Source organism: Coturnix japonica, chromosome 4, assembly GCF_054131305.1.
Source record: "Coturnix japonica strain WE chromosome 4, WE-NBRP24, whole genome shotgun sequence".
Classification (NCBI taxonomy): domain Eukaryota; kingdom Metazoa; phylum Chordata; class Aves; order Galliformes; family Phasianidae; genus Coturnix; species Coturnix japonica.
This window is the reverse complement of record NC_140666.1, coordinates 85,033,927-85,058,981: the sequence shown is the minus strand read 5'-3', so window position 1 is coordinate 85,058,981 and position 25,055 is coordinate 85,033,927. Positions and strand designations below refer to the sequence as shown.

The following is a 25,055-nucleotide window of genomic DNA, read 5'->3' as shown; positions in this document are numbered from 1 at the left end:
CTGGGTTGGTGAAATGGTACCAACATGGGGCACCATTCCCTTACTTTTGGACTTTTGAACAGTGCCATAGAGGGAAGTTTAAGGAATGGGAGAGAGTTGTACCAAGTTTGTACATGGAAAAGAGAACCTTCTGTAACCCAGGCAGCACAAAAGGTTTCTGATGGTTTCAAATCAACGGTCCATCCTACTTAGCGGCATCTTTTCCTCATGCTGGAAAAGTTGGAGCATTGCTGTATAACCCAGGGCTGAACAGGGGATTGTAACTGCTACTCTTCTAGTAAAGTAGGTCAAAATCTTCTTGCTTATTCCCAGAAAGGGACTTGGTGTGCTGACTATCAATAGCGCAGTGCAATGCTGAGTCAGGTCTATCCCAAGTACAGCTCATCAGGACTTTTTCAATCACAAGCAACAGCTCTCTACTCTAACTCACCAGCTGGATCCAATGAGGAGAAGCAAAAACCCCAACCAAGTCCCAAATGTTCCACCAAGTGCCCATTTTGAAACACCACAGCCCTCCACAACCTGGTCCGTACAGGATGCCCAGTGGCTGAGATGCCCGAAGCAGGCAGTGTTCACATGAAATCAATAAGCCAAAAGACCTCCTTGGTACCTAACTTAATTCTGGTGTTAGTTCTCATCTTCAAATCACACTGCTATTTTTCATTCACTTCTTACTTCCCTCATGGCTAACTGAAGATGATGCAACATAGATAGGCAGAGTTCCATTCTAGGCTCCAGCTGCAAGATCAATAATCAACATGTTGCCAGCAATTTGTCATTTAATTAAAATATGGACATTGCTACATTCTCCAAACCTGACTTGAATCTATTCATTGCCTTCTTACTTTGGAACCATATGTATCTGTAACGGAGCCCAAAAAGAAGATAAAATAGCCAGCAAAAATATCTGAAAGGAGCTTCCCAACTACATGACTCAACCACATGCTTTCACGTGTATTTAAATACATGTGTACTTAAGGTACTTTGTGAATACTATGGTTTAGGTACAGACAACTCTTTAAAAACTCTTAACTCTCAAGCACATTATCCACTACCAGTTCTGAATTGACTAATGCTGAATTTTCTTCCATTTAATATGCTGATCTTAAGCATTAATGGAACATCTTCAAACGTCATTTGCATCTTAAAATAACTTGACTAACTGTTGAAACCTCATGCCTGTATCTTTTTGGTCTTAGCAGCAGTTCCGCTGATAATATCATGTGATCAACCTGATTCTTAAATGAATTGAGAATGAGAAAGCTGTGGCTTAATGCTATCTTCTGTAGAGAACAACTAAAACCAGCCTTTCAGGAAGTAGAGTAAAACTAGATCAGTGTCTCTCTTTTGGGCTAAACATTAAAAACAAAAACAAAAAAAACCTTAATACTTCACCTTTTGTGGGCAATATATTTAAAAACAGAATTGGCATCACGTTAGACCGGAAGTTGATGGCACAGGTTCAGGTGAACAGCAGAACTGAGATGGAAAGGACATGGTTCCACGTCCTGGCTTTAGGCATCAAAGCCATTGACCACCATGTTGGTACTGCTCCTGTTACCTGCATTTCTCTTTTTCTCTCTTCTTCGGGCTTGCACTTTTATATCAAATAATTCTTATTGTCTTATCCCACAGTTTTTATGCTACCAGGAGATGTAATTACAATTTAATGGATAGAAAGCAACATCTGTTTTGAATATAAAGTATAAACAAAATTATGTATGTGCCAGTAGGGACAACAATGTAGTCTGGCTGTGGATTAGGCAAATAATCAGATGTTACAGCCATCGTATACAACAGGTTATATAATTAATGTAAAGGATATGATAATAAATTGAACTTTTACTCATAAGTTTTCAGTTTTAAATAATTTGGTTAAAATCTGAAGTTTTGGCTGTTTATTCAAGTTTATGTTTATAAAACATTTACAGCATGTGTAAAACTGGAAAATAAGTCAGGATCTGTCCCATATTCCAGCTCCATTTGAAAACTCCTAAAAGGCACAAAAACAGCCTTCTCAGACTACAGAACGAAAAGGGAACTATCTTTCAGCCTTTACAATTTATTGCTACAAATAAATCAACCTTCTAGTAAATGGAATGTAAGTTTATATAAAGAATTTAAACACTAGATTCCAGTAAATAAGTCAAGTTGTTTGACAGAAAACACAGCTACGTGCTCCTGCAAAGCACCGATGATAAACCTTTCATTTCTCTGCTTTCTGGAATAAGTTTGGACCTACTGAAATTACAGTAACCAGATGATGAATTTCCTGAACTAGAGTGCAAACATGGACAAAACAAACTTTGCCATACTGAGGCATGAAGAAAGATGAGAGGGGAAAAGGTGCAAACCCTGGAAAAACTGCAGACCGGGCTGGATGGGTCCAGGCTGGATGGGGCTGTGAGCAACCTGGTCTAGAGGGAGGTTTCCCTGCTTACTGCAGGGGGCTGGAACTAGGTGACCTTAAAGTTCCCTTCTAACCCAAAACATTCCATAAAAAAATTCTATGAAAAACATTGTATGAGCACAAAAGTATACACTTGCCTACAAATAATTTAAGAGAGCCTTTAAAACTCGCTGCAATGTGAGGCTTTTATTTGGAACAGCACAACAAAACCTTCATCACTTGATTTTTCAATCAAGAGACTACATCAAGCCAAAAAGGCACAAGTCAATCACGCTTCTGAAGGGTTTCACAAATCTGGGAAGACCAAAGTTTATATCTGACAAACATTTGGCACAACTAGTGCAGCTGACATGGAAACCCCATATGTATTTCTTATGTAAAAGGAGTAATACACAACTTGGGGGCGGGAGAGCTTCCATGTGGAAATCAGGAGTAGACTGAAATCTGCTGTTAGAAAGCATATGCCTGTAGCATGGGTTTCCTTAAGTTAATCATTTACAGACAGAACAAGAGATGGAGCAATCTACCATATCTGACATACAAGCCTCCAGACTCGCTAGCTTTTGGAAACATAAGTCAATGTCAGTAGAGCTGTTTTATTTTATGCTGTTTAACATTTTCCCAGCTAGATCAGATCCATGTTACGCTCTGCGAGAAGCTTCAAGTCTTCATCTAAAAGAACAATCATTGAGAATTCTGTAAACAGTTAAATAACTTTTTTAGCTATGCAGAAAATTATGTTGTTAGGGGCATTTCTGCAGGTGCTCCCATTCACAGCAAAGAAATGCAATAAAAATCAGAGGAAATACAATTGGGAGATGAACGTTAAATTAAAAATTAACATTTAATGTTAATTGATTTCCAAAGAAAACGTGGATCTACGATGAACTGATTTTACAGACTCTGGATTGTGGCCAATGAGAATGGAGCAGAGAAGACAGGGACAAGAGTAGCCCAGTAGCAGATATTCAAAGGAAACCAGTCTTCTGGTATTGTGTCTATCTACCTGTAAGGCCCTCCTTAATTAAACACTAGCTCAGGAATTCCACCTGAAAGCCACCTCTGGTCTCAAGCAGAATTAAGCTCCTGCAGATTTCAGTAAGGAAAAAAAAAATGCTGCCAGATGAGAAGAATCAAATTAAAGGCCCCATTCTGTGAAGGGCAGCAGTAGGACACCAGCAGCAAATCCTGTCACTGACACCACTGGTCACACACAGACACTCACTGACTCACCAGCACAAAGCACCTCAGGCCCAGGCCCTGTTGCCTGCATTTCTTGAGTTTGCACATGAATTTAACTGTACCACAGAATTGTTTGAGGTGAGAGGGACCATTAGTGATCATCAAAACCAGCTCCCCTGCAATGAACAGGGACACTCACAGCTCTACCAGGTGCTCAGTGCCCCTCCAACCCGACCCTGAAGATCCCCAGGACAAGTTCCAGTGACTCACCACACCTTTCTCCTTATATCCAGTCTAAATCTCCCCTCTTTTAGTTTGAAACCTTTTCCCCTTGTCCTATCACAACAGATCCTGCTGAAGGGTCTTATCCCCTTCTTTATTGTGATCCTCCTTTACACAGTGAAAAGCCACTCTAATATCTCCCAGGCCCTTCTCAGAATATTTCTTGAATAAAGCAGTATCACGCCTGCTATCTGTCTGCAACAGCTGATATGTGCTGGGTGTGATCACAGAAAGCTTACCTGATCTGCATCTGTCTGCTTAACTCTGCTGTATGATCCTGCCATGTCTCAACTATAAGGTGTACACTAAGCTCTTCAAACCTGCGAGAGGGTAGAAAAACCACAAAGATCTAAAAGCATGGAGTGAATTTACATTTCATCCATGAAGTGCAAAAGACAATAAGGTGCCGATGGTTTTAGATGAGGGTTGACGTCTCAAGACTCCCACATTCTCCTTCCTCCCAAGTTTGGGTGCCTGAAATCCCTTTGCAGATGTGGACTCAGCACGTTGCTAGGCTGCCAGGACTGCCAGGCAGCAAATCAGAGCACGCAGATGTAAGTCACGCTTCCAGCGCAACGCATCGAGCATGTTTTATTGGTAAGGAATCAATAATCTACATTGCTATAATCAAATGTAAAATGTGACCGCATTTCTCCCAGGGGGAAGAAAAAAAATAAAAGAAACCTGTAAATCATCCTTACCGCCCTCTCAGAATAAGACTTATACACCCAATTCTCCAATTTGTTATCAAATCAAATTTCAATCTTAATGAACAAAGCCACTCACATTGCACAACATGTAATTAAAATTCCTACTACTTCTTTCGGGGCTCCTTCTATTCACTGCCTCACCAAATTATTAAAACAAAGCAGTTCCTATGGCAACTAATTCATTCTCTGCATTATTATATTGTTTCTAAACATCAGAGTCTAGTCATTCTGACTTGCATGCCCTAAATTCCAGTTGGAAATTCTGAACTTTTGTCTTGCCAGAAAAGCCTTTCACAATCTATGCATTCATGCAGATAAAGATAGCTAGAGTGCAGCTGCTTTTGTTTACTGCAAGAAGAAATAACTGTTACTAAATCATGTGAGTTTGATAAATTGATGATGCCTCCATGCAAGTGCGGAGCGGCACTCGGGGAACGAGCATGGGACTTTGTGGAGCGCTGCGCAAACATGACCATCTGCAGGTTAGATAAACTAACAACAGCTCCAAGAAGTGACTGGCAGATGTTGTGGAAGCTGAGTAACACCTGCCTAAGTGGTGGCTGATACCCAGCAAACGCAAAGGTAACGCTCATCCAATCAGTGAGAGAAAAACAAAATGAATGGCAGGAGACAAGAAATAGAACTTAAATTACCTGGGAAAAAAATTCCTTTAGCATTTAATAAAATCATTTCTTTAAATGTGCATGCTTTGACAAAAAGAAACATGCACTGTATATTAACACATTCTTCCTAATTACCCATTAACTGAAGTCTTAGTCTATTTGTATTTGAGTGTTATGTATGCACAAGGAAACCTGAGGAATACAAGTAGGAGCAAAAGAATCACACCTTCCCTCAACACCTTTTGTGTGCTTCCAACCTCCTCTGTAATTTTTATTGGTTATTTGGGTGAATCTTCAGTTAATTGGAATATTGTGTCCAGTTCTGGGCTTCCCAGTATAAAAAAGACAGGGATCTCTTGGAAAGAGTCCAGCGGAGGGCCACTAAGATGGTGAAGGGCCTGGAGCATCTCCCCTATGAGGAGAGACTTAGGGAACTGGGTCTGTTTAGCCTTGAGAAAAGAAGGCTGAGAGGGGACTTGATCTAGGTTTATAAATACCTGAGGTGTGGGAGCCATATTGGCGAGGCTGGTCTCTTTTCAGTAGTGTGTGGGGACAGGACTAGGGGTAATGGGATGAAAGTACAGCATAGGAAGTTCCGCACAAATGTGAGGAAGAACTTCTTTACAATGAGGGTGACTGAGCATTGGAACAGGCTGCCCAGGGAGGTGGTGGAGTCTCCTTCTCTGGAGATATTCAAGACCTGCCTGGACGCCTACCTGTGTGATGTGGTTTAGGGAGCCTGCTTTGGCAGGGGGGTTGGACTCGATGATCTCTAGAGGTCCCTTCCAACCCCTACAATTCTGTGATTCTGTGATTGGCAGAGTGGGAGGTTTAAAAATTCAGTGCTAGGTAGGATGCTACCTGAAAAAGAAGGCTAGATGAAAAAGGAAACTGGGATAATTCTGAGCAACCAATTCCTGGACAGAAAGAGGAAAATATAAAAGCAAAAAAACCACTCCTAGGCATCATAAGAAATTCAAACTTAACACTTAATTCTTGCAGGTAAGGACAGAGGAAGGGACCTTCTGATTTATGTGCCCACGCAGGGTACAAAACTGCTGCTCTGATCCCCAGTGGTATCTGCAGGTACACTTTTGGCTGCTCCAAACACAAGACAGGTCAGATGGCAAAGTATTGTGTTTTAAACCAATTTCAAGAGTACTGCAGCCTGCTGTTAATTCTACCACAGGACCTAGGAAGGTGTCCTACACGTTAAGCAGAAGGGTCTGGACTCAAGATGAGCCGCCCATCATACCACAAGGGCTTCCCTTCCCCTGGCAGAGGCTGCCTGCAGTGCCTCCAGCTTTGGGCAGGCCATGCCCAGGCCCCTCTCAAGGAAGCAGCTACAGATGCTTCAGAACCAGAAGTCTGTTCCTCCTACAGGAGGAAGCAAAATATAATCCCTCCTTCCATCTCACACTGCGCTTCCCTAAGGATGGGAACTGCCTCTGTGAGAGCTGAACACGTCTGCTTTAATTAGATGACTATTTAAATTTTTCAACATGTTTACCAGACATTTAATCTTTGCACAGCTCTCTCTCATTCAATTTTCCAAAGCAGGGTGTAAAGCTGTGTATAAACCTAAGGCTTTTAAAGCATCTTCCCTGACCCCAGGCTGCAGTAAGTACATATTACCATCAAGTACTTTGATTTCTAAAGCTTTGGGAAGTTCTACCAGGCACTCATGTGCACTGCATACAAGCTAAATATCTAGTCCTAAAGGTCTTTTTTAATTCTCTGAGGATTATTTAGGTTTAGACAACTAGGTGTGGCTAAACAGTAGGTTCTAATTCAAACACATATGATATTAAAAATATAACAATTACAACCCCGTAAACCCAGCTGTGAGTTTCAAGCTGTGTTGTGTTTACCATACTTGAACAGTATCAGTTTTGTTGTTTATGTGTTTAAATATACTTAAATGTTTAAGTAATGCTATTTTGACAGAAGGGGGCCTAAAGAAAAGCTGGGGAGAGACTTTTTATAAGGGCAGGAAGCAACAGTACAAGGGGAGATGGTTTTAAATTGGAAGAGGGTAGGTTTAGACTCAATATTAGGAAGTAATGCTTTACTGTGAGGGTGGTGAGACACTGGAACAGGTTGCACAGAGGCTTTGGATGCCCCCTCCATGGAGGCACTCAAGGCCAGGCTGGATGAGGCTGTGAGCAACCAAGTCTAGTGGAAGGTGTCCCTTCCTATAGCAGGGGGTTGGCATTAGATGGTCAATACACCAATGAAAATATAACTCTACAGGTGAAATATGTAATGCTGGGCCCAGCAAAAACACGGCTTTTCTTTAAAAAGCATCAAAATTTAAGATCAGTGACATTATTGTTTCAGTAAAATTAAAAAGCTTCCTCTAAAATTCCCCTCTCTCCCTCCCCTCCACCCGAATTTTCTTGTTAAGATAATGCTTTTCATTAGCAGCTACTGTTCAGCATCATTTAGGGCAGAATGGGCTTTTAAGCTAATTTCTTTCCATACAATTTGCACTGTTACCAGTAACACCTCTGTAGTATTGCAAAAGCTTAAGTGCATGCAAATTCAAAAACTGTTTTGGTAGCACATAATGAAGACTGAATTCCAAAGGCAAGTTGCAGCAGCAATCCAAAAGAACTCCAACACCTTTCCAAGTAGATATTGAGGACTAAGAATAAAGTATAAAAGGGAAAGTGAGCTTGCCCATAAGCAGTTCAACTCTAGTTGTCCCAACAGAAAGGATGGGTTTGCATTGGGGTGAACAAACCCCGAATACACAGATATACAAAGTCACAGACAAGCTTCTTATATGGCTTATATGACTATTCATGGTAGCAACTTTTTCAGTTCATTGATTTCACTTAGTCCATAGAACTTCATGCTGCTCCTTGAAGACAACACTCATGTAACAGGTTAAACACTTTTTTCAAGCTCACAGAAGTATTTTCAAAGTTCTTGCACGCAGAACACATGAAAACAGATGAATTGCTATGAACACCCTGTGGTGAAGAACAAGAACAAACACATTTTTACTTCAAGACACTGAAATCTGAAAGTAATGGGTTATTCACGGAATATTCTGCTTGTGTTATTCATAGACAACTCTGCTCACTTACACACCTTCATCAGTTACAGCTGAGAGATTTCATGGCTGGTCCCACAGAGAGGTTTTGCTGGCTGATACTACCTGATTCCTCATTTAATTTCTACCGGATTGCTTAGGAAATAGGGAATTCTCTCCAGTTCAGAGTCCTTATTTATTTGCTAAAGCACTTTGGGCTTGAAAAACACATTTTTGGTGAAGGTTAATTGGTACTTCGTGACAGAGCAGCTTTCACTGAGGAAACAACAAACAATAAAATATTAGGAATCTTTTAGCTCCCTCTGCTGCCCTAATCCTTCAGTGAGCTTTCTTCTCAGGTCTGTGAAAAAAGACAAACAGCAAAGCAGCCCATCGTTGTTCTTTCAAGCAACATACGGGATGTTCAGCATGCCCAGCACTATGAACACAATGCCTAAAGAAAAGCATATAAAGTGCTGTGTGACGTACGATTGTCCGCAGTTGTATGATGTCCCTTTGTTCTCCAATACCTGCAGGAAGTCAGCTATGAACATCTTCAAATCTAAACACCAGTTAAGATTTATAGCTAGTTTTCCAAAGAAAATAACACCTGCAATATCCACTTACATAAGGAAGTGCTGAAGAGTACTCAACACCTGAGAACATTTATTCCACTTCTATTTGCAGATTAAGATATGCAGTACAAACCATCTTCAGCAAAATTCCTTTCCCTAACAGGAGAAGCCAAGCAATGGCCAGGCAGGCTGCTGCTCTCATTAATACCCTGAAAACTGCCCAGTTTCACAGCTGCAATGAGCTAAGTCACAGCTCAGGTACACCAGATGGGCTCCAGCAGTGGTCATAGAGTACAGTCATTATATTATGGAGTACATACATTGTCAACCTGCTGCTTTCACGTGGTAAGAAGTTGGGCTCTCTGCTACAAGCACAAGAAAGACCTGGATCCAGAATGCAGCTTTCAAACTTTTGGCCACTCTGTATTTCAAGACCTGCTCATAAATGTTGAATGAAAACCTGGTTCTGCACACACCTGGAGTCACCAACACACCACATCAACTATGAAGATGCATCCTATTAGATCTCATACTACACAGCACCACAAACAGGAAGAGGAGCTTTAAGAACACCTGTTTTCTGATGGGAACAGAAAACCTTGTCTGTATCCTTGAAAAGAAACTACTCCTTTATCATGTACATTTCTGTCCTTTAAAGAGCACAATGTTCAGTTACTCACCAGTAATCAGACTTCCCTGAATAAAGGCTGTCCTTCGTAAAAGCAAAAGATGAGAGATTTTATCTGAACTTTCTGAAACACGTGCCATTAATATGCATTTTCTTTTTCAATTCAGGAACCCCGTTCAACTCTTCCTCTTTCCTTAAGTAATAAAGCCACGCTGTTAAAACCACTATAACACATTCCAAGCTTTATTCTGGGCACTTAAAGGAAGAGGCAACCTGTGCAGAAAGAATGACATTAAGCTGTATACCAATGCTTCAGGAAGAGGTAAAGGGATTGTAAGGATTGCTGAGAAGCTTTGGGTGTGCAAGGATGTCTTTTTTACTTCCAAAAGCTGAACTAGAAAACCACATCACATCTGTCGGAGGTGATGCAGGGTCTTCACTGACCTGTTGGACATGCACCGTTGGTATTTTCTCTGTGTACCAGGTGCCTGCAAATAATTTTTTCTTTGTTTCAAGCTATCAAACCAGAAAAATCAATCTCACAATTTGTTCACAGAGAATCCAGATGTAGCAGAACTGTCCTCATGCTGTAGCCGCCTTCCATTGCCTTCCTACCTCATCTGTTAGCTCCTAGCAAACCACCAGGTCACATATCCCCAAGGTAACTTCCAAGCAACGGTCAGTAAAACATGCACACACTTAATTAAAGATTTCTAGAATATAAGCAAACACGCAGCACTGTTTACAGATCTGTTACAATGTGAAGTGCAATGATACCTTAATTAGAGATAACAACATTTCCAAATGCCAAAAACATTTAGATTTTTTCAGATTACTCAGAAAATGAACACATTTTATTTTTGCACTGTGACACTTCCAACTGTTCTGCCAAATGTATACTGCTATAATTATGCTTTGCAATCATCAGCTTCACTGGAGAGGGGGACAAAGAACAATATAATCAGTAACTAATAACTATATATAATCAGTAACTAATAACTAACATCTTTCACGTGCCTCGTTACTATTTTTCTACAAGAGAAGAAGCCTAAAAGCTACTTTATCGACTGTGAACAAGTCTAACATTAGCATCTCCGTCTGCCCAGGACCATGCTGTTATGCCAAGGCAGACTTCATGGCTACCAGTGGAAGCTGAAAACCACAGTTTCATATCTGGCTTCTTCAAGGGACAGTCCAGCTGCCTTTACTTAAGTCAAAGCTGGTTTATAGAACTGTGTAAAGGAGACAACACATGCAAGAACATGGCACACCATTCGAATAAGCAGGGGAAAAAAAAATAACCCTGAAAATAGCTTCAGGATGAAAGGCAAATATTCAATTTCATATTTAAGAAACCACTGAAGGGAATCATAGGTACCTCGGAGACAAAAATTACTTACACAACTACATTAAAAGAGAACTAATTGCTCCCCAAGTAATAGAGTCAGATTTTTTCTCCGCTGAGTATTAACTGAAATTTAGTAGTAGCGCTCCCATGCCGTCATTAACTTGGGAGAACAGTAAATCCGATGCTGCCTGTTCAATTGGTTGCTTAATTTGCATGATTTGTTACTGTAAGCGAGTGTGCAAATTGCCAAAAGCCATTGGAAAACAGTTCAACTCACAGAGCACTTAAAGTGCACAGCCCTGTAACTTCCAGGAGCGCTTGTGGCGATCCATTAACTGCACAGAACAAGCTGTGTGCAGCCCTGTGCACATGTTCACTGCACCAACATCTCATTTGGGGAACCAGTCCCACACCATTCAATTTTTAGCAACTGAATTTCAACTCGCTATCACCTCCTTTGAGCAGTGAGACCAACAGTAATGAAATGTGGTGCGTCACAAAACCGCTGGCATCTCTTTATAGATGCAATAACGCACAAACGCCTGCTCATCACAAGTTTTTATGTTAAACAATTTAAAAATATACATATAAACAGCAGCAGTAATTAGCAAACCACTGCTACCTGCTTTTAGTGAGCTTGCAATAAAATCCATCTTAAAAATAATTCTTTTTTTCTGAGCCAAAAGGTTGAGAGAAAAGAAAGCTTTACGGGGACTGTTGAACAAAAAAAAAGCTGACAGAGAAGATAAGCCACCTTTAATAGCTGTACAGCTCATTAAGTTTCCTGAGCTTTAAAAGAAACATTATGCGTCCTCCTAAAATATAAAATATTTAGGCTGTGTTATGGGAAATACGTGCCGAGAACTCCTTGATTCTTAAACCTGAACAGGACCACATAGAGAGAACAGCTTTTCTAAAAACAAACCTGCCCCCTCATTTTTATCCTACATTACACACTGGCACGGATACTGATCTAGCAACATCAGCCAGAGAGATGTTTACAAACCTCTAAGAACATCAAGAGCAGAATATAGATCTGATGTTTTACACAGCCAAACTAAATTCCTCTACCCAGAAAACCTTAAGCATTATTTCATATCATTTTTTTCTTCCCCTCTTCTCTTCTTCACCCTCTTCCTCATCTTCCCACTCCCACAACACAGCATTTATCCAGCATATGGTAAAGGGGATTAGGAAGTAAAAGTGGCTAAAAAACTTCATTCTTGCTGTATTTTTCAACTGCATCAATTCCCAGCAGCGCATGGCCGCACAGATAGATTTTAGGATGCAGTGAATTGTGCAAGGCTGGGAAAACAAGCCACACAAATGGCTGTGATTAAACAGTGTCACAACATGTGAACACACAGCCTGAGGGAAGCCGCTGCTGTTTTATACAGTCACAGAACCTAACGGTCTGCCACCTCCACCCCGACTGCATTCTTTGCCACATCATCACAACTAATTTCTCTTACGTCATCCAACTGACAAATATAGTGACCCTAAGAGAATGGTGGAGTTCAGTTCAGCTGTGGGTGCCCCCAGAAGGGACAGGTTTCTCTGTCCTCTCTCATTTCTGTCTCCTCATGCTTTGCTAATTCAGCTCACACTAAAATAGGCAAAAATAAAATAAATATATACCTTTAAGTTTTCTGGTAAGGTCAGACACAGAGAATCTAGAATGAGGACCTAGGACCAAAGGATGAACAGCACAAAGCACTGTGGCATCTCACCCATAGGTCACTTCCATCTGATCCTACAACAGAGTTGTCCAGATGAAGGGACATCCTTCCCAATTTCCCACCCTCAACAGCCATCTCCCCAGTTCTTGGTGAGCAGATAAAGCTGACACCTTGGCCAATCAGACAACTAGTGACATGAGACCAATTTGGATCAAGTATTCAGGGTGAACTAAGCTACTTTTTGTTGAGATTACATCACTTATGAAATTATACCCTCTGGAACTCTGATGAAATGCCTTTCTCTGGCTTTGTCATAAGGAACTGTCCATGTGCCCCTCATTCCTCCTTTCTAACTGCCTCTTCAATGCAACTCGTTAGTCAGCTGTGACCTAGACTGAGGAATTCACCTACATAAAAAAAATTCTCAAACAAAATATTGTATTTTTAGTATTGGTCCTCTTCCACTTTGGTTCATTATATGGGTACACTCATATTGGCACAAAGAAAGGGGAAAAGAGGAGGATACAACAAAGCTACCAGTGACTGCTGACGACCAACACAGCTGCTTCAAATGCAGTTTACTGCTTCAGTATTAGGCATGATGCAAAAACTACTCATCCAACAGTCTGTACACTTACTCCAGTCATACCAGAACGGGTTTGGTAAAGAAGTTAACAGATCCCTTCTAAGAAGAAACAAGCATCTAGTATTAAAAAAACATCATTAAGCCTCAACCACTTGTGCATTCATCAAAATACAACTTATCCCTCAGCCTGTTTTCACATCAAATCTGAAAGAAAACAAAGAACACCAGGAACATACAATTCACACAACTGTGATTCAAGATTAATTGACTGATGCAAGTGATTCCACTCCTTTCACAAGATCTTGGTATTTTTATTAACGTTCATTAAGTTTGGGGGTCTTCTGGGATTTTTTTCTTTAACTTCTTTCCCATTTCCTCACTAAGACCAGATACGGGCTCTTAAATCAATCTATATGAAGCATATCTGTAGAGAAAGACCCTGGAGAGGATTATGTGGTCTCCTTATCCTTTTGTGGTTGTTATTTTATACAAACCCACAAGCTTTCACAACATCTTGGCAGAACGTTGTAAAATGCTGAGCTGGAAGGAAACGGAACTGGACAACAGTACAGAGTTCCCACACTCTTTGCTTTTATTCATCAAAACCCAACACCTCTGCACAGTTAACAGGATTTCAACAGGAAACACATCTCAATTAAAAAAATACACTGAATGACCAAACGAGCAGAGTTCCGACCTTCAGAAATATTTATAATCCACTAAATGAATGCAACCTTAGAAATTGAAATATCCAACCTTCAAATATGCGATCCAGCCGTTGCCGCTTCACTTTGTGTTTGTCCATTAGAGACATAAGAGGGGAAGCTCAGAGAACGTCTCCGCACAGTTTGATGATGGACTTCAAGTCAGCCACAACTCAGAAACGTTTTCTGCCTTTTATAAACTTGTTTTTTTTTTAAACCTGTGAATAGAAAGACAGATTTCTTAAATATAGTGGGTTTTTTTTCCCACCCCTTTCCAGAAGAGTGACCTATGTATACTTAAAAGAATAAGAAAACATTCACAGTTCCTAAATATACTTGGTATCCTGGGATTTCACAATAAGCTTCCCCATAGGAAGGCATCATAACAAAGCAATCAAGGAAACGCTCCTCTCATCCTTAACTCCATGATATTAGAATAAATTAGAGTTTGATACTGGGAAGTTTAGGGTCACGATTCAAGAAACATATAACTGAAGATGTGCATCCCAGTGAGAGCACAGACTGCCAACATCTATATCAAGCAAATGGCATTTAAAACAGCTTCATGCATGACTAGGCAAGCTCTTTGGCAGCACACACAACTAAGCACTTTTCAGATCCTGCGTAGCTGGGCAAGACAGCAGAAGGGTAACACAACACACAGCCTGCAGGAAGGGGGTGGGGAGAGGAGAAACATCCCGCATCAAAATTCTCACCAAAATGTACACTGTAAATAAAACACACAGGAGCAAGTGAATGGGTAAAGCTATAGAGATCCTTGGAAAAGCATAATAAGAGCAGTGCATCTGTCCCCTGTAAGAACTTAATAGGCTCTGAGAACCAAACACATATTACAAGCATGGTGCATACAAACACAGGCCAAATAATCCATTTCCCTGTTTCCTTTTATTCCTTCCCAGGAGCTTTCAACATCAGTGGTGAACATTACATGGCCTTGCAAGTGACCAAACCTAGAAATCTGCTTGTTTCTTCCTAGATGCTCTTTTTTTTTTTTAATCAAATCAAACAAGTGCACATTTAGTCAACACCTCACAAAGACTCTTGAGGTGAAGTGACAAAAATATTTTGAATATGAAGCACTGCACATTTGCATTAAAACAGCTATCTTCTTCCAGCCGTACTCTGCTTGCTGCTTTTGGATTTTTAAAACAAAGCTCCTCTCCGTGTTTATTTTCACTTGAAGATGAAGGCAATGTGCAATATTCATGCTTTTATCGCTTTATTCAACCTCATCCTCCCACCCACTTTCCCTCCACCTTTTCCTTTATCCTCAGATTCAAGAGTTCTAATGTTCTGCACAATGTCTGACTACAGCTGAACATAATCATCGTGACAGCAGAAATTGATGAAGAATGCTGAAGCCCATTTTCTCTTTAAAAATAAAACAAAACACTGCTGTATAGTAAATTTCCTGTTATAGTGCCTCACATTGATTATTCCTGCAAAATACAACATCCTTCAATATTGAATATGGCTTCAAGATTACATGAGCATTACACCAAATCTAACATGCGGTTAAATGCTTTTTAAAATTAGCCATAGCTACCTGCCTTTCCTTCAGTCAATGTGCCAAACTCATGTCAACCCCAAACAAGTATTTCTTTGCTTCTTACCTTTGTTTTACAACCTACCATCTCCAATAGACACAGAAGAAGGAAAATAAAAGAGGACAAGAAACAAAAACCAGAATACGCTGAATGTTTCCAATGCTAATCTAGGTTTAAATTTTTATAGCTAATTTAATTTCCTGTCTTGTAGAAACATATATGCCTTCTGTCCTCCTTGCTCTCAGTTTTGTTTATTCATTCAGCCCAAGATTTTTCCACTGTAGTCATTCTATGTACGAAGTTGGCTGACAGCTGTAAAAAAGCGGCCCATCTGTAACTACTGCCCTACCGCTGGAAGTGTCACCAGCTGCTTTCTTTCCATCTACAGTAGCTTCAAAGCGTACCGCATAAATCAAGTAGCTTTGTTTAAAGCCCTGTTTGTTTGGTTTTTATCCACGGCAAGATGTTGTAAGTTTTAAAAAATACGTTTGAGCAAAAATTAAATTAACATATTAACACAGTGTTAAATGTAACCCTCACACAATTTTATTATATTTCATGTTCTAATCCAAAGAGAAGATGATACGGGAAACATTCCCCAGCAAAACAAAAACATTCTAATTATGGAGCGTTTGTTAACTGCAATTACTAAACCACAACATGAATAACTGTATTTGAGAAATTCACTAAAAATAAAAGCCCATTGCCCAGGGAATTAGAACAAGAAGTATTTAAGAGCACACTTCAATATTTTAACTCAATGAGAATCCAAATGAACTCGGAATATATATTGATATGTACTGCCTAACTGCACGATGAGTAGTGGCTACAAAGCCATCTGAAATATCAGCATACAGAACCTGTTTGTGCAGCACAATTTTAAGATTAAATATATATCATTGAAAAGAATATTATAGGTTTTCTTTCAATTAAACAGATGATCCTAGTCTTTGAAGATATTTTTTAAGAGAAGATGCCTCTGGCAATTATAGCCTGGAGCATTTAGTTCTATCTCAAGAATGGATGAGCTTTACTCTTTGAGATACCACAATAAAAGAGAATCTCCAACATTTTTATAGCAGTGTGAGCAAATCCTACAAGCTGAAATGGGAATGTCAAGTAAGTAAAGCAACGTTGACTTAAGGCAACATTGGTAATGAAGTAAAGGACAAACATAAAGCTGTGAGTAAGAAGATCTGAAAACAAGCCATTCAAAACCTAGGAGGTCTCTGAAGAAAAATGATGAGAAGCAAGAAAACTACAAAATGTATTTTTAAAGCTAACCAGTAGGCTACTTACATGCACACTGGTAGGCTGAGATCACAGAATATCCTGAGCTGGTAGACACCTGTAAGGACTATCAAGTCCCACTCTTGGGAAGAGATGGGTTCCAAATTCCTAAGGAACTCTCTCTCATCAAACATCAGAGGTTGCAATGTAGGATAGTTTCCTTGGCTTCACTTTCATGGGAGACTTTTAGGTGAAACAGATAGCCTTTATACTTAATTAATCTAGGTGGTGGAAGCCTACTAAAAAAAGTGACCTGCATCACACATAATCTGTAAGGAGCCCACATACTAAAAGACTGTTTATAAGCCATTCTGAGCATGGACTTTAACCCATACAGGTAGGCAAGGCAAAAGACTGACCTGTACCTTTGCCTTACTATCAGCTTCCTTCACACAAAAAGATTTGTAGACTAAACCAAATATGGTGATAAAGTGTAAGAAATCCAAAACAGAAACAAAACTCACAGAACAGACTGATAGATCACTAACAAAGTGAGAACAAAGCCATGAAGTTCTATGTTACCCTTGGGAATCTTTATCTTCATTTAATTTAGCCGTTCTAACATACGTTCTTTGGTCTGAAACTACATTAAGTTACTGAATTATTTTCCCTTTCTACTATCAACTTTCAAATGTATAAAAACCTACTGCAAGAAAAGCGGGAAGTTTATTTTCAACATTCCAGTGCCATCGGTTTCTTATGACTTCATAAATTAAATAAGTTTCCAAGACAACCCAAGCAGACTAATGCTTTGCTTCTCTTTCTCTCTCATCCAAATCAATAAGAGCTCTATTTTCCATGACACCTAAAAGCCTTCAAATAGCCATTCCGTACAGCCTGGAACTAAGAAGTAAATAATGAAAGTGTTCCTCGCGCTATAAATATTTAGATCATCCCAAATAACTACGCATTTTGTAGCAACTGTTTGTTTTGGAGAATAAATAGGTTCCCAAGATAATAAAGACCCATCATAGCTAAGACTTTGTGGCAGAACAGGCAGCTCACAGCACCTTACGCTGCTCACCATGAAGAAAAACACATTAGCAGAAAGCCAATTTGACAGTAGTTTTCTGTTGTTTTCTTTGGTTGCTATTTTTCTTTTTTAAATGAATATTTTACTTATTTGATTTTTAAGGCGACATCTCGGTCTCACTGAAGGTCCATGGAGTATTTACACCTACGCATGGAACTGAACTTTGAGATTAATACTGAACTCATTTTTTTTTCCGAAGCTCAAAAGTATTATTCAGCAATACCTACCACTACTGGATATTATAAATACCAAATTGAAAACCAAGAAAAAAAAGCCCAGAGAAACCTCAAATAGAAAGAAAAAGAAAGAAAAAGAGGTCACGCACATTTCTTCCAAATGTGGCAGTTCTAAGACTGCTGCATCATCACTGGATATCCTGTCCAGAATGCTGTGGGACAGCGGGCCCTGCTGCTGTACCGCTATGGAGATGCCATGAATTCCACTGAGCGGTACTGCAGTATCAAACCATCACAGCATTTACGCTGTCCTGAAAACTACTCTTACAAAGCTCTAAGCTACATTTAAAAAATAAGCATGGCCCAATGAACGCAACAAGAAGATTCACTGCCAGAAGAGAAAGCATTAAATCAGACTTCCTGTGCAAAAATGGAAGCTATTCCATCTAGTCACACAAAATTGAGTATTTGCCTTACCATTAGATGTCAGTACAATCTAAGAGAAACCATACAGAGTGCTTCAAGATCAATGAAATTGTCACATGAGGGAGGAGGTCACTGAAGGAGATGCCAAGAAATGTTGGACACTACTCAGAAATAGCTGAAAATCTCAAACCTTGCAACACAGCTGCCTAAATCTCAGCTGCATTTATCTGAGAAAAGATGGAGAACTAGAAGTGCCAGTACAGGCAGTAAGTATGGCCGGAGGCATGGGACAGCTTGCTTAGAGGAGAAGAGGAAATGCATTGGTTGAAAAAAAGCTTGGAGAAGAAACAACTGCATGGAACATGAAAATATGACATGAAAATACATATATAAGATATGCACCATGCTTCAATTCAGTACCTAGGGAGCACACAGTGGCTACCAGAAGAAAAAAAACAAAACAAGCTTTCTCATGGAATATTCAATTAAGCTGGAAAATCTGGTATCACCGGGTGTCATGAATGCCAAAACTTTAAGTGGTTCTTAGAAGGAATTAGTTATTTATGGAAAACCCTTCAGTGGCCACTGTTAGTGACTGCCAAGATGCAAACCAAGATCAGAAATCCATATGCAGAAAAATGACAAAAGAAAATTAACAGTGCCTGCTTGTTCTGTTCTCCCACATAATAATCACTGTGTTATATTACAGTGTTTAGCTCAGCATCCAACAGCTGCTGCCAAAGGAGCAGCTCTTCACGAAGAGTAAAATCAGAACAAACATGATACTTTCCCTAAATTTCCACCTGTAGTCACTGCTGGAGACAGAAATGAGGACCTGTGGCCCCTTGTGATACAAGGACACACCTTATATTCATAAAATACAGCTGAAACGAGTTAGTATGATTGTGGCTAAAAGATACTAATAGAATCAAATTGTCAATGCAGAAAATCCATATGATAAAGAATTGCCAGTAGCATAGACCCACCACGTACTAATGGTGGTTGCCCCAGCTCTGGAGGTGCTCAAGGCCAGGTTGGATGGCCCTGGGCAGCCTGAACTGGTGAGTGGCAACTCCATCCACAGCAGGATGTTGGAACTGGATGATCTTTAAGATTCCTTCCAACCCAAGCCATTCAATGATACGGCTCCATGATACACGGTAAATTGTTCAAATAGTGACAGTTGTAACTAGTACTTCAGCTTCTCCCTGCAGCAGAGACTGAGCTCCTCAGTATCATCCCAGAAAGTACTAAATCCTAGATCACATCAGACGCTGGCCTCCTTAAACTCAACAGCAAAACACAGAGTACTGTCTGCAGGCCCCAGAGCAAGGCACCGCCTTGTCAGAGCGGTTCCACCAGCATCCAGGGCAGGAGAACCCTTACCTCAGGTATATCCCAGGCCCTACGATGAAAGGACTTGGCACTGCACGGTTTGGGTCAGCAGATTATTCATCCCTAGTGCAAGCAAAGCTACTTTTCTTCAGATGGAGCTCTCCACCCTGTGAGAATGGCTCACCCTTCTTCTGTATTCGACCGAAAACTTGAACATACAGTTTCACAGAGTGCAGCTCATTAAAGCAAACATGATTGCTCTGCAGCACTTCTACCTCTCTTAAAAAATTATTATTTCATCAGCAGATTTAAATATATTCAGTGAACCTGTTTTTTACTCCCCTGTTGACAAAAAGGTTTCAAGTAAGGCCAAGAACACACCTAGTCAGCACACTATTAAAAACAAAGCTACAGCTTTTTAGCTTATTATTCACTATTTTTTTAATGCTACGCGTAAGTAATCTTTTTCCACCATCCTGTTTTTAATCAAATTACTTTCAGTCTTTAAATAAAATGCCTTCCAAGATACAACATACCATTTAATAATCACAAGCCAAGTTACAGCATAAGACGATAAAATGGCCTTGTTGAAAAAGAATATGGTGAAAACAGTAGTTTACTATCACAACAGGAGGTTGTGACAGTAATTCCGTCATTAGAAGCTTTTTATGAGTTATTTATCTTCACCATAAGTTTTTTTCCCTAAGCTGTTTTTTTCCCTTAGTAGCATCCTCTCTCAATTATGGATCTGTCGACAAGCCAAAAATTACTCACTACTGACAGTGTATTACTGCAGATGTGTGTGACTGCAGACAGATGGGAAGCATCGCTGCTAACTCAGATTTCTGGGTCATGAATAACACTTTCACTCACACACCAAAACCAGCATTAGAGAATTATTAGAGGCTACCTGACTGAGACACTTATGTTTCTAGTAAAATCCCACAGATGCTCTTAGTGCTGGAAAATTGTTGTGGACTGGAACCTGAGCAATAGCATTGCTGTGTTTCCCACCTGTCAGAACTTCCAGAAGCCATGTATCAGGTGTTCAGCTTCTTCAGAAAGAATGGTATTCTGATAAGCTCCCACCTAACTCAAACAGACTAAAGGGAAATCAACCATCTGAGACCTGCATGGAGACCTGAAATCGCGTATCCCATTCATAATGTACCCAATCTCTGGCTTTGCCTCTTACACACAGACCTGAGACATGCAGCTAACCTTGCACTCTTCATTTCACCCCTTGCTGGCTGTGTAAAGCAACACGCAGGTGCACATCCCAGCACACAGAGATCCTGTGATATGTACTGTTTTACAAAGCACTTTATAACTCCCAGATGAAAACCATTTAAAAATGTCAAATAAGAGGGTTGTTAGATTGGCGTTACAGTAATCGCTCTTATATTTTTTGAAGTCTGAAATGAAAGAAAATTACATTGAAAGAAGATCAATCTCTTCTCAATTTCTCTGCACAGACTGAAGAGCTGAAAGACTCCCTCCCTTTTGTTGAGAGGGATGAAAGAGCCGGACAGGAACTGTGTAAATGAGCTAAATAAAACCACAGTGATTGTGAAAGACAGCAGCGGAGAAGCTGAATGGCCACTACAGAAAATAACTCAAAACATAACATTTCTGTGATTGGAATAAAAAACTCAAAATTGTTAAATACATTAATGTTTTAATGCACCTGAGAAAGCATAACAGGACGTGAAGAATCAGCCCCAGCTCATAGCAATAAAAAGGCTAATGCCTCCGTTAATGAATTCTCTGGGAAGGGAAACAATTACCGTTGCATTTCATGGATCTCCTTTGCTAGAAAGGATTGGAACCAGCAGGGACAAAAGATTACTTTTAACCTTTTATTGATTTATTGAGCCTTCATTTTTTTCCCTCTAAAACAGACATAATCCCACATCACAACAGCAGGCACAAGGATTGCGTGTATGTTCCATACGTGATGCCAACGCACATCACCTGGGTGCAGCAGCCCACAGACATCCACAGTCCTGTGGTTTACAGATTAAAACTGGTGATTTAAGCAACACATCTGCTCTGTGGAAAAGGAAGAGAGTGGAAAGAAGATTCTGCAAGCGAGTAGGAAATCATGCCAAAAGACATTAAGGACAGAAAGTTAGCTGAGGACAGGTCCATTCATAAGACGAACTGTGGGACCTGTTTGGTTTTTTCTCCCCTGCCAAAAAGGTTGGAATGCTGGATTTGGGCACACAAATAGCCAGGTGTGCACATGCCTCTGAAAAAAACATGCTCTGTATGGGAGGAAAGTATTTTTAAGATACTTTTTGTCCCACTTGAACAACAAAGTGTTTGAGTAACATTTAATTAAATATTACTACTACACCTCAGTTCTTCAGTTTCCTGGTAAAACTACAGTTGTAGTAGAATAGAAATACTATAAATGCTTTTAGCTTTTATTTTTTTCCTTAAACATTGTGCATAAGGATGCATAATTCATGTTTATTTCTTTTTAATTAGCCCAAATATTGGACCTTTGCCTTCTCCCAGTTTAATGGGAAAGCACTGGCCAGCACCTAAAAATAACAAGATGGCAACTATCAAGTGCATTTACTCTGCATTTCATATGAACTGGCAATAAGGAAACACTGAATTGAGGAAATTCTACAGGATCATTAATGACTCTTACCAACAATTTTTTCAACACTTCTGGTATCAGCGCAATTACACAACTATTATGTAAATGTTTTAGCAATCTGCGGTGTCAAAAAGCTGGTATAGGTAAATTAAGAATTAAAACAAATGTTTTTCAAGTTTAATATTAGGCATTGGGAAAGCGTCTTTCCTCATTATTAAGCAATGAAAAATAAGGCAAAATAAGAGGCTAAATAATTGACAGCTTCCATTTTACCCTTTGTGATTTAAGTTAGGTTTTACAAACTTTGCACCTTACCCTACAGTCCTACTGGAAGGCATGTTTTGTAGATTGGAATCTGTTTGCAATTATAAAGGTACAGCTACAAGAAAACTCTTAGTTCTCCTATTTAGCAAAAGAATCAAGACCTACCTAAAAATACTGCTACCAGATTACATCCCTATGTGGCTTTCTCATCATCAAGAAATGGTTATCTCGCCTAAAGGGCTCCCTGCAGTCAGACCTTCCACACCCAACTAGACACATTGTTTAATTGGTAATTCTTTTCCATACATTTTGGTGTCAGTCAGCATCTCATGACATGACATTTCATTAGGGAATTTCCAGCTAGCTACACTCCCATCTCAATCACAGTAACAGTATTTTCACACCTTGCTAAATTCCATAAGCAATCTCCTATCACAATTACAGGAATTGCTTATGTAGAAGATTAATGCTAGTGGCTATGACCTGGTATCCCTTTAAGCAATTAAGTCAGGGGAAACAAAAAACGAGAAGTGCAATTAGACAGCCTCATGCATCTGAGACTGACAGACAATTGTATGCGATACTAATATATTGTAACCAATGCTAGCATACTCTACTAATTTTCCTGATTAATTACATTTTGTCTATGTTCAACATTTATGCTCATCTGTTCTCTCTTTTATTCATCATTGGGAAGGCAGAGGAGAACAGCAGAGAGGCTACTTCACTAAGAGAATCTCCAGAACATCCTTCCCAGAGAAATGGGGGAGGTTCAGGATTTTAATTCCCCTCTTTAGTTGCAAGATAAAGTCTCTCTACAGAAAGAAGACCTTAAAAATGTAGGAGTTGTGTTACTTAACTCTACATTCAAAAGTCATACTTGAGAGCTGTCGAATGCTGCAGAGCAGCAACTTGATTGTGCTTTGAGATTGACTTCAATGCAAAACTGCTTCATTTTTACTGCAAAACAATTCTGGTATCTGCAGAAGTGGATGAACAGATTACATTTTTGTGCGCTGTATTAGGAGGATGCTAATCTCAGAAGGCTTCCTCATGCACACATCAGGATCCAAGATTCCTGCATTATGAATATCAAAACCTGGCACAGTAAGTTAGTCCAAATGCAACAAGCTATTGTATTTTATTCCAAAAAGGCTTTAGTGCAATTACATCTGTCAGAGTACCTCAGTGTATTTCTGTATCAACTGCTGTAACTACAAACATTAACAGTTTATCCTTTCTTCTATCTGGAAATGTTCAGTTTCTTTATTTGAGTATGTATGTTCTTTTCTATCTTGCTACAAAAGAATGACCAAGCAGTAAGTGCACTTGGAAGCTGGTCTGGAAAGACCATAATGGTGTTTAATGGAAATTCATTTCAATCCTACGCTACACTGGAAAATGAAATATCCAGCCCCTATTTAACTTGTAGATAAACTCATCTTACTTAATTTGAATGCTCCTGCTGCTGAAGGAGAGGTCTCATCCAGAAACTTCAGACTGTCTTGACTTCAGAACATTTTATGCCTTGAGGACAAAGTCAAAACCATAATATTCTCTCACGTACTAAGAAGAGTGTTGAGCAAAGATGTAAAGAGGCTGAAAGCTACACACAGACTCAATTATTTGCATTTCTCAAGAAGTGTGCTCAACAATTCTGGATGAAACCCCAGATGTGAGAAAAGAAAAACAACACTGCCATTCATTCAAACATCATCAAACACTTCAACCAGTAATCAGGCAGATGATTATAGAGGAAATAAAAATTACTCCTTGCAGGACTCCCTGTAACGGAGCTCTGGTGGCACACTCTGTCACTGCACACTGGATATGCTGCTTCAAGAAAACCTGGGATCACTTCAGTGTCTTCTTCTTGTCAGAGAAGCCAGACGTGCAACGCCTTGAGGATGTGACAAGACCATCTGTCAGCAGACCAGTAGTGTCCTGCAGTTTGTTCCAAGGCACGTTCTGCCATAATGCCAACTTTTTTGAAAGGTTTAGCAGAAAAATAAAGTTAGATAAATTAGATGAATTCTCCATTGATTTCTTGTGTACTATGAGCTCCTCCTCCAGTAATGTGAAGTAAATGATAGATGGCTGGGATGAGGAAAAGGACAACAGGAAAAATAGAGTTCATATATTGATTAGAATCATAGAATCACCAAGATTGGAAAAAACCTAAAAGATCATCCAGTCCAGCCATTCACCTATTACCAATAGCTCCCACTAAACCATGTCCCTCAGCACAACATACAATTATTCTTTGAACTCCCCTAGGGTTGGTGACTCCACCACCTCCCTGGGCAGTCCATTCCAGTGCCTGACCAGCCTTTTTGAGAAGTAATACTTCCTAATGTCCAGCTTGAATCTCCTCTGCCATAGCTTGAAACCATTCCCTCTGAATTAGTTACTATTATTTCATTGAGTAAACAACAGAACGACAAAATAAGCCTTTGTTTTCAAAGCCTGCTTAAAACAAGCTGACAAACCTACAGCAGAGGTCTACAACACAACCGTAGGATTTTCTATATATATAAAGAATCAACAACACAGTATGTTTAATGGGCGGGTCATAAACACTATGA

General features: G+C 39.8%; 1 protein-coding gene across 7 annotated transcripts in view; it reads right to left on the bottom strand.

Annotated features, from left to right (window-relative positions):
* The window catches only part of CTBP1 (C-terminal binding protein 1), a 199,058-nt gene that overhangs the window by 135,927 nt on the left and 38,076 nt on the right, over nt 1–25,055 (bottom strand). For 5 of the 7 annotated variants that reach the window (XM_085547494.1, XM_015862566.2, XM_085547496.1 and 2 more), the window contains exon 2: nt 13,820–13,985. In XM_085547494.1, coding sequence (XP_085403620.1) covers nt 13,820–13,877 — 58 coding nt within the window. In that variant the 5' untranslated portion in view covers nt 13,878–13,985. Of the gene's footprint in view, nt 1–13,819; nt 13,986–16,634; nt 16,708–25,055 lie in introns of those variants that run through there. The other 2 variants (XM_085547498.1, XM_085547495.1) reach the window with 2 other exon arrangements.